Here is a 13,694-nt window from a genome sequence, read left to right as displayed (position 1 = left end):
TGGGGGGATCTCTTGCGTTATTTATCCAGCTGCCCAGCAGCAGTTCCAGGGCAGAGCTGGTGGATCGGCATGTCCTCCCCAGCACCAAGCCCTCCTGCAGTTTTTGCAGCCCTGCTGCCCTCTGCCCTGCCCCTGATGGCTTTTCTCCCAGAGGGACCCGCTTGCCTCCTCCAGCTCTCCTGGATCTGACAGCCCCCTCTCTAGCACACGGTCCTCATCCTCTCGCAGCAAGAAGGGACCAGGCTGGTGCCCATTTCTGGTCTGGGGGCTGTGCTGGATGGACACAGTGATGTTAGGGTACCGAGGGGGGGGGGGGTTCAGTGTACTGAGGCTGTGGTAGCCTGAAGCTGTGTGTGCTCCTGGGAGAGCGACCAGGATGTGTGGGGTGGCAAGCATGTGGGCTTGGTGCTGGGGAGTGGGAAGGTGGAGAGAAGGAAAGAGAAGAGCTAAGCAGCTGTTTTGAGGCAGAAAGGTGAAGAAGTTTTGGGAAATGGGCCCATGGCCTTGGTTCCCCAGGATACGGCATGTTGGAGGCAGCAGTGGGAATGCTGAGCCAGAGCAGCCTGTATCCCTGTGCTCCCCCTGGCTGAGGGTGGGGGCTGGAGGGGTGGCTGCTGATGGAGCAAGGAGCTGGGGTGAAGGGAGCTCCCTGCAGCAGGCCAGGCTGCTCTCAAAGCATGCAGGTCTTGATGGATGTCCCAGCTCTTCTGCATGGCCTGGCCAGGCTTGCAGGTGCATTTATGGCCTCAGCTGTTTGCTGGAGGAGGGAATGCAAGTCCCACCCAGGTAGCACTGAGTGGGCCTTGGATACCTCCAGGCAGGTGGAAAGTATGTAGATCAGGAGGGGGCAAATTTGGGACTCCTGAGTGCAGAGACAGCACCAAAAGCCATGGAGAGGTCCTGGCTGCTGACGAGATGGGGAGAGCACCGTGGGGCTGCTAGGGGAGACAACTGGGTGAAGGCTGTGTTTTGGCTATCTATTTTTTGCACAGGTTCAGCTGTAAACCTGCCCAGATGGCCCAGCTGCGTGGAAAAGGCTCAGCCTGAGCTTTGCATTCTAGAGCCCACGGAAGAGCTCGTCTCAGCATGGGAAGGAGGGAGCCAGGGTGGTGGGAAGGCTCAGGTACTGGCAGGGGGAGCAGAGGACCAGCCCCACATGAACTGGGGAGCATGCGTGAGCTCTCCATGCCTAGCCAAAAGCCCTGGTGGGGCCACGGACATGCTTCCCTGTCTTTTGGAAGGGAGGAGAATAAATTAGAGCTGGGTGGAGCAAGGATGGTTCAGGGCCGGGGTGTGCCAGGTCACATGCAATGGGCCTAGAGAGCCTCCCTCACCCATGCGTGCTGGGACAAACTGATTTCTGCCAGGCAACCTCAGACTGGGCTCTCAAAGCGTTGGCGTCTTCCTTTTGCAGGTCTTGGCCTTTCTCAGCGGAGGCGCACCCTCGCTGCCATGTGAGAGGTGTCAAATACAAGCGATGCCTTGTCAGGATGCACCAGAAGCTTTCTGGAAGGACTGGGTTTGCCACGGTGGGAGTCAGTGGCATCCGTGGGAGTGAGGTTTGGTGGTGGGAGATGGGGCGCTGCAAGAGCCCGCTCCTTCCCAGGCTGTGGCCGCCGGTGCCAGCTCCCCTCCCTCCCATTGCACAACACCCCAGTGGTGACCACAGCTATTGCTTAACCTGGAAAAGGAACAGCAGGGAAGTTCCGACATGTTTTTGTTGCTTTCATTTAAAACACAATTTAGCATCTGGAAAGAGCAGTCAATGCCACGTGACCGTCTGCTGCTTCATGTGCAACTACCGAGTGCCCCATGATGTGATTTGTAAATATTTATTCTGGATAATTTTTCTGTGTCCTACTGAATCATTTTCCGCTCTGCAGATTGGTTGCAGGAGCAGCCTGGGGAGAGCCAGCCCTCGTGTCCTGCAGTGTCCCCGATGGCTGTGCCGGCACGTGCTCCCCCAGCCAGCTTGGAAAGGAGGAAATACCGCAGTGGTGCTCCCCGGCGCACTGAACATTTTTGGCTGACTGATTTTTACCCCCAGAAGTGCCTTCCTCGCTCAGCTGTGCTCCTTGCACATATTGGAAACATGAAAGCGGAGCCCTGTGCCCTACTGGGATCGGAGGACTGTCAGAGATTTGGGTTTTTGTTTTTTTCTTCTGACATGCAAAGTGAATTTTAACAAAAGCCCTGTTCTTTTTCAAATAGATGCATTTTGGCAGATGTTAAGGTTTTGGGCGGTCTTGTGTAGCTGTTTCAGGTCTTTATGAGAATCAGGGTTGAGAGCGCAGGCAGTGGCTGTGCCCAGCCCTGGTTAAAGGGGTTTTGTGCTGTTAACCCCTTGCTCCAGCAGAGTTTCATGACAGATATATTTTGGCCACCATGACCTGTCTGAATGTGAGGAGGAGCCCTGGGCTGACACCTGGCTCAGGCTACACCGGGTGATTCTCCAGCTCTGTGCTGGAGCTGAGGAGTGAGCGTAGTCGTCCTGCTGTGCCGAAGGGGCCAGTGGTGCCCTGGGTCCCCCTGTGCTGACCCTCGGAGGTGTAGGTCTTTGTTGGCGTTCACCATCCGGCCTTGGCCACACATGTGGAGAAGTCCTCGGGGGGATGGCCCGTCACCTGCTCTGCTCTACTTGGTCAGCCCTTGCTGGGGGACCTGCTGTGAAAGTGTTACGTACCAAAGAATGATGATTTCTTGGGGTGTTTTTTTGGCATCAGCCTGCCAGTTCCTGTAGGAGAGGAAATGGCAGTGGCGATGTACAAGTTTTGCAGCACGATCTGGAGCCGGCAACTGTTCAACAACCGCATAGCCACTGCGGGGCTGCTCAGCAGATGCCTGGAGAGGAGCTGCGCGTGGGTGAATAAGGGATGTACCTGCTCGGTGCAGCCCCTGGTATGCTCAGGACCGGTGATGCCCCCAGGTCAGCTGGCAAGGGAAAACTAAAGCTGTCATCTATGTTTCATCTCTCAGGCTGACACCAGAGGAGGGGGGAGAAAGCCCCAGCGTGGCAGCGGGTGACACAAGCACGGAGGGGACAGGCCAGGCAGCCTCTCGCCACCATGGGGATCTGAGGGAGACTGTGTACGAGGGGTGGGAGGGTGTGAGCAGGAGGTGCGTATAGGGCACGGGACTCCCGTGTGCGTGTGTAGGGCTGGAGGGGTGTATGCGGGGAGCAGGCAGCATACAGATGTAGGTACAGGCGTGAGGGGGTGTCTCGCATGGCGTGAGCTGGCTGCGGGTGTGTGCGAGGAGGGCTGTGTCCGTGCAGCGGCCTGTTGTTCCTGCCCAGGGTGGGGACGGCCCATGGCAGTTGGGTGTGTGTGAGGAAGACTGGGTGTGTGAGGGCAGGCAGCGGGAGGGCCGTCTGCAAGTACAGGCGGTGTCTGTGTGTGGATACAGGCGTCGTGTGCGTGAGAAGGGCTGTGAGAACAGGGAGATGTGCGTGAGGAGGGCTGTGTGCGAGTACAGGGGTGTGTGTGGAGCGCTGTGAGTACACCCAGGGTGTGTATGTGCGAGGAGGGCTGTGAGTACAGGCAGATGTGTGCGAGTACAGGCGGAGTGCGTGCGTAGGGCTGTGTGTACAGGTGGGGTGCTACGAGGAAGGCTGTGTGCAAGCGCAGGCAGATGTACGCGTGAGGAGAGCTGTGCGTACAGGCAGATGTGCCTGAGCGCAGGTGGTGGTTGAGCGTGTGCGTCGGGCTGTACATGAGGACAGGCCGTGTGTGTGTGTGTGAGGAGGGCTGAGCCTGCGTGGCGACGAGCGAGCTGTGCGAGGGAGGCTGTGTGAGGACAGGCGGGGCGGTGTGTGCGTGTGTGTGTGTGAGAGGAGAGGCGCTGCCCGCCGGCAGGCCCGCTCCCCTCCCTCCCCTCCCCTCCCGCCGGGCGCAGGCCGCGGAGCGCCGCCCTCACACGCTGCGGGCTGGGCGGCGGGGCCGGCTCCTTCCCCCTCCCTCCCGCCGCCGCCGGGCCCCTCTCCGCCCGGGCCCGCCGCCCCCGGCCCGCCGCCGCCCCGCCCTCCGCCTGCCTTTCTCCCTCCCTCCCTCCCTCCCTCCCTGTCGGCCGGGCGGCAGCCGGCGCGGCCCCTTTAATTCCCCCGCTCCCCTCCCCCGCCCGGCCGCTCCAGCCTCCATTTTCCAGCGGATCCGGCACCTGGAGGCGGCGGCGGGAGCGGCCCGCGCCCCGCACCCGGCCCCGTCCCGGGCATGGCCGCCAACATGTACCGGGTCGGAGGTAAGCGCCCCCGGGGGCCCCGGCCCCGCCGCGGCCCGGCCCCGCCGCGCCTCCCTCCCCTCGCTCCCTCCCGCGTGCGAGCGGCGCCTCGGGGGCCCGGCGGGCCGCGGCGGCGGGGCAGGCCCGGGGCGGGGCGGCGGCCCAGCGGGGCGGCGGGAGGCCGGCGGGGCGGGGGGCCGGGGTTCGGACAGCGCCGGGGGCGGGCTGGGGGCCGGGGCGGGGGGGCAGCTCGGGAAGGGAGGCTGGCGGGGCCGGGGGGGGCGGGCGGCGGGTGAGGCGTGTGGGGCGGGAGCGGGGCAGGGGCCCGGTGCGCCGGGGGTTGAGGGGAGGCCTGGCGTGGGGTTAAACGGGGTGAAGGGCTGCCGCGGGGGAGCCCTTATGCGGGCTGTAGGGCGAGGAGCGGGGCGAGACGGGGGTGGTCTGCTTGGGGTTACCTGAGCCGGGGATGTGGGGCGGAGGTGGGGGGCAAGGGGCAGAGAACAGCCTTACGGGGCCGTGTGGGGCTCGAGGGTGCAGGGAGATGGGGCTGGGGGTGCTCGGAGGGGGCTTGGGCAGCGGGGAGCAGGGGGCAGGGTGAGGTGGGTTAGCGGGGCTGGGGCAACGCCAGGAAGGCAAGAACGGAGAGGCCGTGGGGACGAAGCAGCGTCGGGACGGGCCCCGGGATGGGGCCTGGGGTGGAGTGGCTGCTTAGGTGGGGGTCATGCGAGGTTGTAGGGGTGGGGACCAAGAAGGAGTCGCTGAGATAAGGAGCACAAAGATGGGCAGAGACTGCTGGTAGAGCAGGGGACTGGCGCGAGGCACGTCCTGCAGATCTTGGCCTCCCCTTCCACTCTTGCTGTTTCCTTGTATGCTTTGCCATTAGTCTTCTATTCAGGGTTGCGCTCCTGTCTGATTGTCCTTTGTTTTGACTCGCATGAAGAGAAAGGAGAGGCAACAGGGTTTGGGACTCCGTTTTATGGAATATAAACTGAGGGTGGTCTGGCACGAATTCGTGCTCGGCCATTTTCCTTCATAAAAGCTGTTCTGTGGAGCTTCCTTCTCCCCAGGACTATAGGATGTGTGGGAAGATGTTTTTGGGGGGTTCCCTCCTTTTCACAATGCCCCTTTTCTCGCAGAGTTCTGTAAAACCAGAGTAAAGTAAACAAGGGAAAAAATATAGCAAAGGTGGCCAAGCCATCCTGTCTGGCTGCTCTCCATCAACAACTACTTTCTGTTCTTTCCGCTTTTCTGGCCTGCCCTTACTTTGTGCGCTGAAAAATGTTACTGCTTTTGTCACGTTCGTACTTTTTTAAAATTCTGGTTGCACTTGGTTTCATAGAGGGGTAAGGTGTGCCTCTTGGCTGCCCCAGCTTTGTTTCTTGCGTTGCTACGAGCTGATGGTGTGCGTGTAGCGTTATGTTGGCTTGGAGATGTTGAAAGTAGAAAGATGAAGGGCAAGATGAGTTCTGGAAATTTACAGCTCGGTTCCTGGTGTGTCTTGTAAAGGGAATTGTTTCCTGGAAATTATTGTTTGGCATTTAATGTCACAGGCGCCAGTCTTGTGTGGAATGTCGTCTCTAGTGTTTTGTATGGCAAAATCTGTACTGTATACCCCATGGGTGGTGGGAAGGGACCTCTGGAGATCTCTAGGCTGACCTCCTGCTAGAAGCTGTCCTGTTAGAGCAGGGTGCTCCGGGCTGTGTCCAGCCCGGTTCTGAGTATCTCTGAGGATGGCTATGCCACCCTTACTTTGGGCCCTGTCCAGTGTTTGACCATACTCATGACAAGTATTTGTTTCTGTGTGCCTGGTTGGATTTTCTCATGTTCCAGCTGGTGTCCCTTGTCCCTCACCCTATCCCTGTGCATCTCTGAGAAGAGCCTGGCCCTGTCTGCTCTACACCTCCCACTCAGTACTTGTAAGCAGCAGTAAGGTTTCCCCTGAGCCTTCTCCTTCCTGGGCTGACCTAACTCCTCTCTCTCTGCCTTTCTTTGTACATCCCATGCTCCAGCACTGACTGCTTCGGTGGCCTCTGGTGGACTCCTTCCTGTATGTCACCACCCTTGTGCTGGGGAGCCTAAATTGGACCCAGCTCTCCAAATGGTCTTATGAATGCAGGATCCATCTCCTCGCCCTGCTGGCTGCACTCCTAATAACATGGCAATGCTGGCCACCCTTGCTGCAAGGGTACGCTGCTGGCTCCTGGGCAATTTGTTATTTTACCAGGTGCCTTCCTACAGAGGTGCTTTGCCGACAGCCTGTACTACTGTAGGGAGTTATCCCACCCCAGATGGGGGGCTTTGCTCTAGCCATACTTGAACTTCCAGAGGTTTTTGTCAACCCATTTTCCAGCTTGTTGAAGTCTCTCTGAAGAGCAGGCCTGCCTTCCAGCATGTGGTATGCTTTTCCCAAGTCCCCAAACTTTTAGAGAGTGTATACTAGTCCCTGTCCAGGTCATTAAAAGACTTAGAAGTAGGGCTGGCCCCAGTGTTGATCCTCAAGGGATGCCATTAGTAGCCGGCAGCCAGGTGAAGATTGTAACTGCTGGTCACAATCCTTTGAGCCTGGCGTGCCAGACGGTTTTCCCCTCCCACTTTCACTGTCCAGTTATCCAGACCACACCTCAGCACTTTGGTTTGAAGGATGCCGTGGGAGACTTAGCATGGCCTTTGACATGAAGTCGAGGTGTCCAACACTCTCTGCTCTCCCCTCAGCTACAGAGCCAGTCTTTTCGTCCAGAAGGGGAGTCAGGTTAGTCAGGCATGATTTGCCTTTGGTATATCCATTTTGGCTGGTCTCTGTCACCTTCTTGTCCTTCCTGTACTTGGAAACGGTGTCCAGCATTTGCTCCTTAACCTTTCTGGGCAGAGGGCAAGGCAGCTGGCTGATAGCCAGGGTTACAGTGCTCCATTATTGTACATATGGATGAGGTCTTGATTTGACATATTACCAAGATCAACATATGGATGGATGCAGCTGTTTCTGTATGAGCGCTCTGTTCAGCCTGAGCCGGAGGAGTTTGTGTTATTGAATTGTTTCTGACCTCTGGTGCTGGTATCTCCCACTAATGGTTTTGTGCACTGAAGTTGTGTGTGAACTCCAGGGCAGGATTAAATCCTGAATGGGATTTATACATAGTCGTTTCATACACTTCCCACTAGAAGACAAACATTCAGCAGATAATCTGTTATTATTCTTGTGGCTACCGAAATGCGTCGTATGAACTCCAGATCTAACAGCTGCCAAAAGCAGCTTGCTCGCTCTAGATCAATAATGCTCCTAGAAGTATACGTTGACTCAGAAAGGATGGTCGTCGCGTTTGGCCTAATCATGAAACACTGTGAATTTTTGTTTTCAGAAACCAGTAAGTGGATTGTACTTCTCTGATAAAGACTGATTTTAAATGCATAGTTGACTGTTGAGAGCTGTTCCAGAGGACACGAGGTGTCTTGCTCTCTTCTAATGTTGATGTGCAGTAGTTCCTGGAGAGAGAAGCTGAGGAGCCTGCGCTATGGCGGCTGAAGGTGGCATGCAAGTCATCTTCTCAGTGTTTTGTAACAGAGTGAGCATGCCGGGGGGGTTAGGAGCTGCCACTTGAATGGTTGTAAGACACTGTGGGTAAGTTGACTAGTGGCATTGAGTTGTTTAGAGAAAGTAACTGTTTCTCTTGGTTCCTGCCAAGTTTCTACTGGTACATTTCTGATGGGGATGGGGTTGGTTGCCAATACAAATGGGATTCCCATAAGCTAGCACTGTTCACGGGGAACATGAAACTTTTTAAAAGTGTAGAGAAGATGCCAGGGTATCAAATTCCAAAATGAAATATGGGATCTTACTTATTGTCCAGAAGGAAATCCTGGAATTGCCTGTCTCCAGTGTAGCAGAAGTGAAGATTTTCTTAACAGCTGCCGTACAGCCATGAAATAAATGGCAGCATGATGAGAGTGGGCTGTTTTTGCTTGGAAGGAGTCATGGTGGGCTGGCCTGCCGCTTCATGGAGCGGACTGGCAGTCTGCACGATCACAGACCGTATGGGAATGTTGGATAAACACCAGATCTGAGAAGCTTGGGATCTCTGAGCTGGAATTTGGGGCCTCTGATGAAAAAATGCATGTGGGAGAGAGATGTTCATTGTTCTAGCTAGTGCCAGGCTCCGCTTTCAGGAGAGTGCTGTGTCAGCTGCCTGGAAGAGAACAGGTCATCTCGGTATCAAGAGACTTTCCAAAAGCTATTCTGTCTCCACCTTCTCTGGGAGAGTTTAACTGTAGTATGACAAGTATTTCTTCAATGGTGGTAATTGACTTGAGCCCCACTGCAGGTTTATGCCCCTATGGCATTCCCTTGATGCAGTGAAACAATGATTTTTGCATTTCCATCTTGCACCGATTTGAGGAACTTAAATTTTTCCACCTTCCCTCCCCCTCCCCCTTTGTTTTTTCCTGGATTATTTTTAATCTGCATCAGCTACCCGATCTGGTTCTGTGGGACTGTGTGAACAGCTGAATGGGCTCAGTGGGAGGGCTGGGAACAAGGGGATGGGGAAAGAAAGGAGAGGAAGGATGGAGGAAGAACTACTGAAGCCAACACTTTTGCTGAGACAAATGTCAGTTTATGCTTTTAGGTGAAAAGCTTTTTTATATGTTCTTGACTTTTAAGAGTCACTCTCTTGTTTGGCGCGTACTATGCTACAAAATTATTACCGCTTTTGAGTCTGTGGTACGTTTAAGGTGTGTTTAAATGGCATTGGAAGATATGATCGCAGGTCAGTGAAGCACATACGTGCTAGCTGTATCTGACACGATTAAAGTAAGTGCAATTATGACCCTGCAGCGCCTGGCATGGGTGCCTAAGATTCCCAGCAACTTTATACCAGAGTGCTGGAGACTGAAGCTCCACAACTTACTTGGCGGTGTTATTCTCGCTCACTAGATTACACTTGGTATTGGTGTGCCTGTCTGTGCTGCAGTCATACTTCTCAGTTCAGCGTAGCCATCCCCAAAGTTTTTAAGAATGGCAGTATGACATCATGTCTCTGTTATTACAGGGTGTTATTAATGTGTGGCTGGGGACCATGGTTTGACCTGCCCCCCATCCCGTTACATACCCTGGTTTGGCATCCAGACTCTCCTGGCAGCATATGACTCTTGACATCCATACTGCTGCCAGAGACCTGTGAGCAGATGGGTGCCTTGGTCCTCTTGACATCACAATGATGTCAATAATAATTTTCTGTGCTTTTCCTGGTAAAGAACTGAGGTACAGAGTTATTAAGAAAGCTTGCATAGAAGCATGTTGTTGAGTCCAGATCTGGAGCAGGTAATTCAGATAATTTAAGTACAGGGGCATGTGTAAACTCTCTCCTGTCCCCTTGCTTTGTTATCAGTGTGTATGTATTTTGGATTGCAGGAGGGGTTACTGTGGGTTATTTTTGGGTTGGTTGTGTTTGTTGGCGTTTTGGTTTGGGTTTTGTTTTTTTTCTTTATTAACTTTCAGCTGAAGTGGAGTATTTGAAGGTAACCTGAGCTGAGAGTGGGTTTAGTGGAGAGAGGCATTAAATAACTAGTAAAGATAATAAAAATGAGAGTTTATTCTTGCAACTTACTAATAGGTTTCTGCGGTCATTGGCCCTAATAAATATAGGACAGCTTCTAGTTTATCACCTTTCAGCAACAGCCAGGCAGTGGGTTTCTTCATCCTTTCATTGTTTCTACTTACAGTTTATCTTCTTGTGTTTTACAGCCTTCCCTTCCTTCCCTTCTCCGTCTCCCCCATATCGGACTGCTTCAGCATTCATTAGCCTTTAATTGGGAAACGTTGCATGGTGGGGAGCATGTTGTCAGCCAGCTTAGGTGTGTTTGGGGGCTAGACCTGTAACGATTGTGTCAGTACACGCTCTGTGGATTTGTAATAGCTGTAAAGCTGTTTGCAGCTGGCAAAACGGAGCGAAAGCACTAAGCTCGCTTCTGCCAAAGAGGGGGAAATCTGGCTTCCCACCCCCCACCTTGTCCCCAGCAGGCTGGTGCACATCTACTATCTCTTCTTGTTTTTCTTGGCCACCTCTTTGGCCAGATTGGTGTTGCCGGCCCATTAGAAAGTCAGCACAGCGACAGAGACGGTTTTCTGCTGGGTTAGTGACTTTAAGGAGTTCCTGGGCTGGTGCGTGGGAGGCTGTGCCAGGGCAGCTGGGCAGGCTGGGGTGGGGGGACACCACCTGCCTGCAGTGGGGGCTGGCAGTGGTTTGGTGGGCAGCCGAGCCACACGCACCTTGGCAGTGCCCGTGCGCTGTTTTACTCCTTGGCGACCCTCAGAGCCCGTCGGTCTTGTTGGTGTGTTTTGCCTTTCAGTGGTGGTGAATAAAGACACTCGATAAGAAATTGTGGAAAAGGGACTTTTAAACTCTTTAAGCATCTCCTTTTGTTTAACTAGTTGGATTTTGGGTGAATGTAAGAGATTTTCCTTTCACTTGCATCTAGTTGTTGTTTTTCAAGCGACTTTTGATGTTTCAACATCTTAACCTTAAATAAATGGAGTACTTGATCTGTCCCTAGTAGGATGAGAAGAGAGTAAGATGGTTGCTGCTATTGTTTTTACTTTGATTTATAGACTACTCCTGAGCAGTTTGGGATCACTTGAAAGCATGGGTATGAGCTGTTGGAGGTCACCTCCTCCTAGTTCTGCGCATCTTCTGGCAACAAGTAAACTGTTAAGGCAGTGTTACTTCTGCACCAAGTAACAAGCTTTTACACTATATCTCACTGCTTTGTAAGATCATATTTTTTTAAATCCCCAAACAGGTAACTGACCAAGCCCTTCAGCTGCTTTGCCTGACTTTCCCATGAGGTTTAGATAACTGGAACTGTCGGGAAAGATGCTCTTGTAAGATATTACGGTTCTAGGTCTTCAGTGTCTCGGCTCTCACTGCCATAGATGTAATATACAAAGAGGCCCTGCTTCAAAGTGTTTAAAGTCTGTTATGATTCCTCCTCTCCTTTTTACTTGTAAAACCAAATTTGGTCTGTTGGACTGTCTGTTGTTAACAAGAACTAATGAGTTTCTCCTGTAATTATTTAATGCGTAAGAAAGCATTTCAGTAGGGAAAGACATTGAGGAATTTTTCATGTTAAAAAAGACACAACCTTCTTTTAAAAGGAACTTTGTGATGCCCCAAGGGCCAATTCAAAGAGGGTTGAACCCTGGTGCTTAGATGAATAATTTAATTTATTCTCCATTGCAGATGGCAAGTTTCTTATATCCCTTGACATGGGATACAGCTGGAGGTTAATACATTGCGAGGTCCTCAGAGTTGGTGCTGGATATTAAAACATAACAAAATTTAAGCTTTAAGTATATCGGCAACCTTTTTATGTTCATGTACTTCACAAATTTCCTTTAAATATACAGTAAAGCCTGAGGTGAATTTAAGGAAGAAGGTGTTGTTTTTGGAAGCTTCAGGAAATGCCTTGTCTTCTCCCCCATGCTGTTCCTGCACTTCTTGCACACCAGTCTTTTTTTGAAGATTCTTAGTGGACTAAACACTATTTGATGCCTCAAGAGGCAGGGAAACAATTCTTATCTCAGCCTGTAAAGACAATAGCCTGCGTACTTCTGATTTACTTGTTTGCTTCACAAAAAAAGCTTGAAATTTTGGCCTGACCTTGGTGAACAACGTTTGTGTTTACTTACAAGTTCTGATGGTTGGATGAGACCTAGGCCTGACTGAACAGAGGAGTCCCCTCAAGCAAACCTCCTGATCTGTATCTTGGGTGATCAGTTTACTGCCAGTGTGGGGACTTGTCCTCTATGTACATCTCCATTGCCCGTGGGATGTGAGCGTGAGTAGTGCATCTTGTGAGAAACATGAAGACTTCCTCTATTTTTTTTTTTTATCCCCTTAAGCTGTAAGGGAAGGCTGAAGTCTTGAAGAATGAGGTTTTCTTCATGGTCTCGTGCAGAATTAAACATGTGTTTGTATTTGGTATGTCACTCCTAACTAAACCTCAGTTTCTGCTTGCTGAAGTAAGTGAGGAGACAGATGAATCACCTTCAGGAGAAGGACCTGTGAAGTACTGGTGAAGCTTTCAGGCTGTGTAGCCCAGCCCAGAAGGAACCATGCACACCCATCTCTTTTTCCAGCTCTTTGGCTGGATCATCTTTAGGAAGGAAGAGTGTTGCTGAGATAATTTTTACTTGACATGGATCAATGAAGTAAAGTGAAGAAGTTAGTTGGCAGCTTTGAAGTGAGTTTGCAAGCGAAAGAAAAAATTTAGGCTTCTTCAGTCTTTTACACGTGTGTTACTTGCAAGCTGTTTAGTCTTTCTGGCGCCTGGGATTTCACAGCTCTGGTTCTGTGCATCGCCAGATCACCAATTGTGAACTGTGTCAGATGTGGCCCACGGTAATGTTTCTGTTAAATTGCACATGATGTGCTCTGGTTAATTTGGGGACTTTATGCAAGATGTAGGAGGACAGACGATACTTGATCAAGCATAAAGTTAGTGCAGTGTGAGCAGATGATTCCTGATTTAGCACAGAGCTTGTCCTTACAGAGTTAAGTTGTCAACATCTGAGCAAATTTGAACCAGCCATGTGAGACAGTTTCAGTGGATGTTTCTTTTGGTAGGGGTGTCAAGCAATGCCTGCTCTCAGACACTTGTTACTGTCCTCACTTTGCTTCCTTAGCTGGGCTTACACAGCTCCTGTGCAGCGAAGCAGATCAGGGAATTGGTTTGGTTGGAAGACAGTTTTTTGACCTGGGTGAGTTCCTAATCAGGTTTACCATGTGCGTGCTTGCCTCCTCCCATCCAAGGAGAAGTTGTCACAACTTGAGGGGGTGGTATGAGAGGACAGGGGATGAATCAGCTTCACTGGCAATCTTGTTTGAAGAAACATCTGCAAAACTATGGCAGGAGTTTATGTTTCATCTGTGCTTTATGTTGTGAAGCCATGATGTTTTTGATCTAGCACTGAAATCTCCACTCCTGGAGTTAATATACTGTCATACTGTGGCCTAAGCAGTTAATTCACGTTGACTAACTGAAGTTGAACATTGGTCTTAGACAGACAGACAAACAAACCCAAACAAAAAACCCACAACTTTTGTTGTTGTTGTTTTGTTTGTTTCTTGAGGGTGATACCAAACTTGTTGTCTGAGTACTTCAGAGGTTCTCGTTTTTGCAACTCTTGAGATACTTCCAGGGAACGTGAAGCTGATTTCTTGTCAGCTTCTATGCTGCCTAAATATCTTTTGGAAAATAATGTTTTTCTTATCTGTCCTTAGCAATGAGAATTGCAATGGAACAGGCTGTTCTCTTGGCTGCTAGAGAAGAAAATTGTTAGGGTGCAGTTTGAGGATACTCTTCTCCCATGCTCCCCCCCTCTCCAAAATACTCCCCCATGATTTAAGGAGTTCTCTTCTTACTAGTTTCTCCATCTGCTCAAGTGTTTCTCTGGCTTTTCTGTAAATTAGATCATCCTGGTCTTC

The 13,694-nt window shown here is 51.7% G+C and overlaps 1 protein-coding gene across 8 annotated transcripts in view; it reads left to right on the top strand.

Moving 5' to 3' along the window:
• Positions 1–2,745: 2,745 nt before the first annotated feature.
• Positions 2,746–13,694, top strand: part of MTA1 (metastasis associated 1) — an 87,888-nt gene continuing 76,939 nt past the window's right edge. For 4 of the 8 annotated variants that reach the window (XM_052800498.1, XM_052800489.1, XM_052800488.1 and 1 more), the window contains exon 1: positions 2,746–2,926. In XM_052800498.1, the coding sequence (XP_052656458.1) occupies positions 2,749–2,926 (178 nt within the window). In that variant the 5' untranslated portion in view covers positions 2,746–2,748. Of the gene's footprint in view, positions 2,927–4,054; positions 4,237–8,809; positions 8,835–12,136; positions 12,189–13,694 lie in introns of those variants that run through there. The other 4 variants (XM_052800496.1, XM_052800497.1, XM_052800495.1 and 1 more) reach the window with 4 other exon arrangements.

This window comes from Harpia harpyja, chromosome 11, assembly GCF_026419915.1.
Source record: "Harpia harpyja isolate bHarHar1 chromosome 11, bHarHar1 primary haplotype, whole genome shotgun sequence".
In the NCBI taxonomy this organism is placed as follows: domain Eukaryota; kingdom Metazoa; phylum Chordata; class Aves; order Accipitriformes; family Accipitridae; genus Harpia; species Harpia harpyja.
The sequence above is the reverse complement of the archived record's forward strand: the minus strand, read 5'-3'. Positions and strand labels throughout refer to the sequence as shown.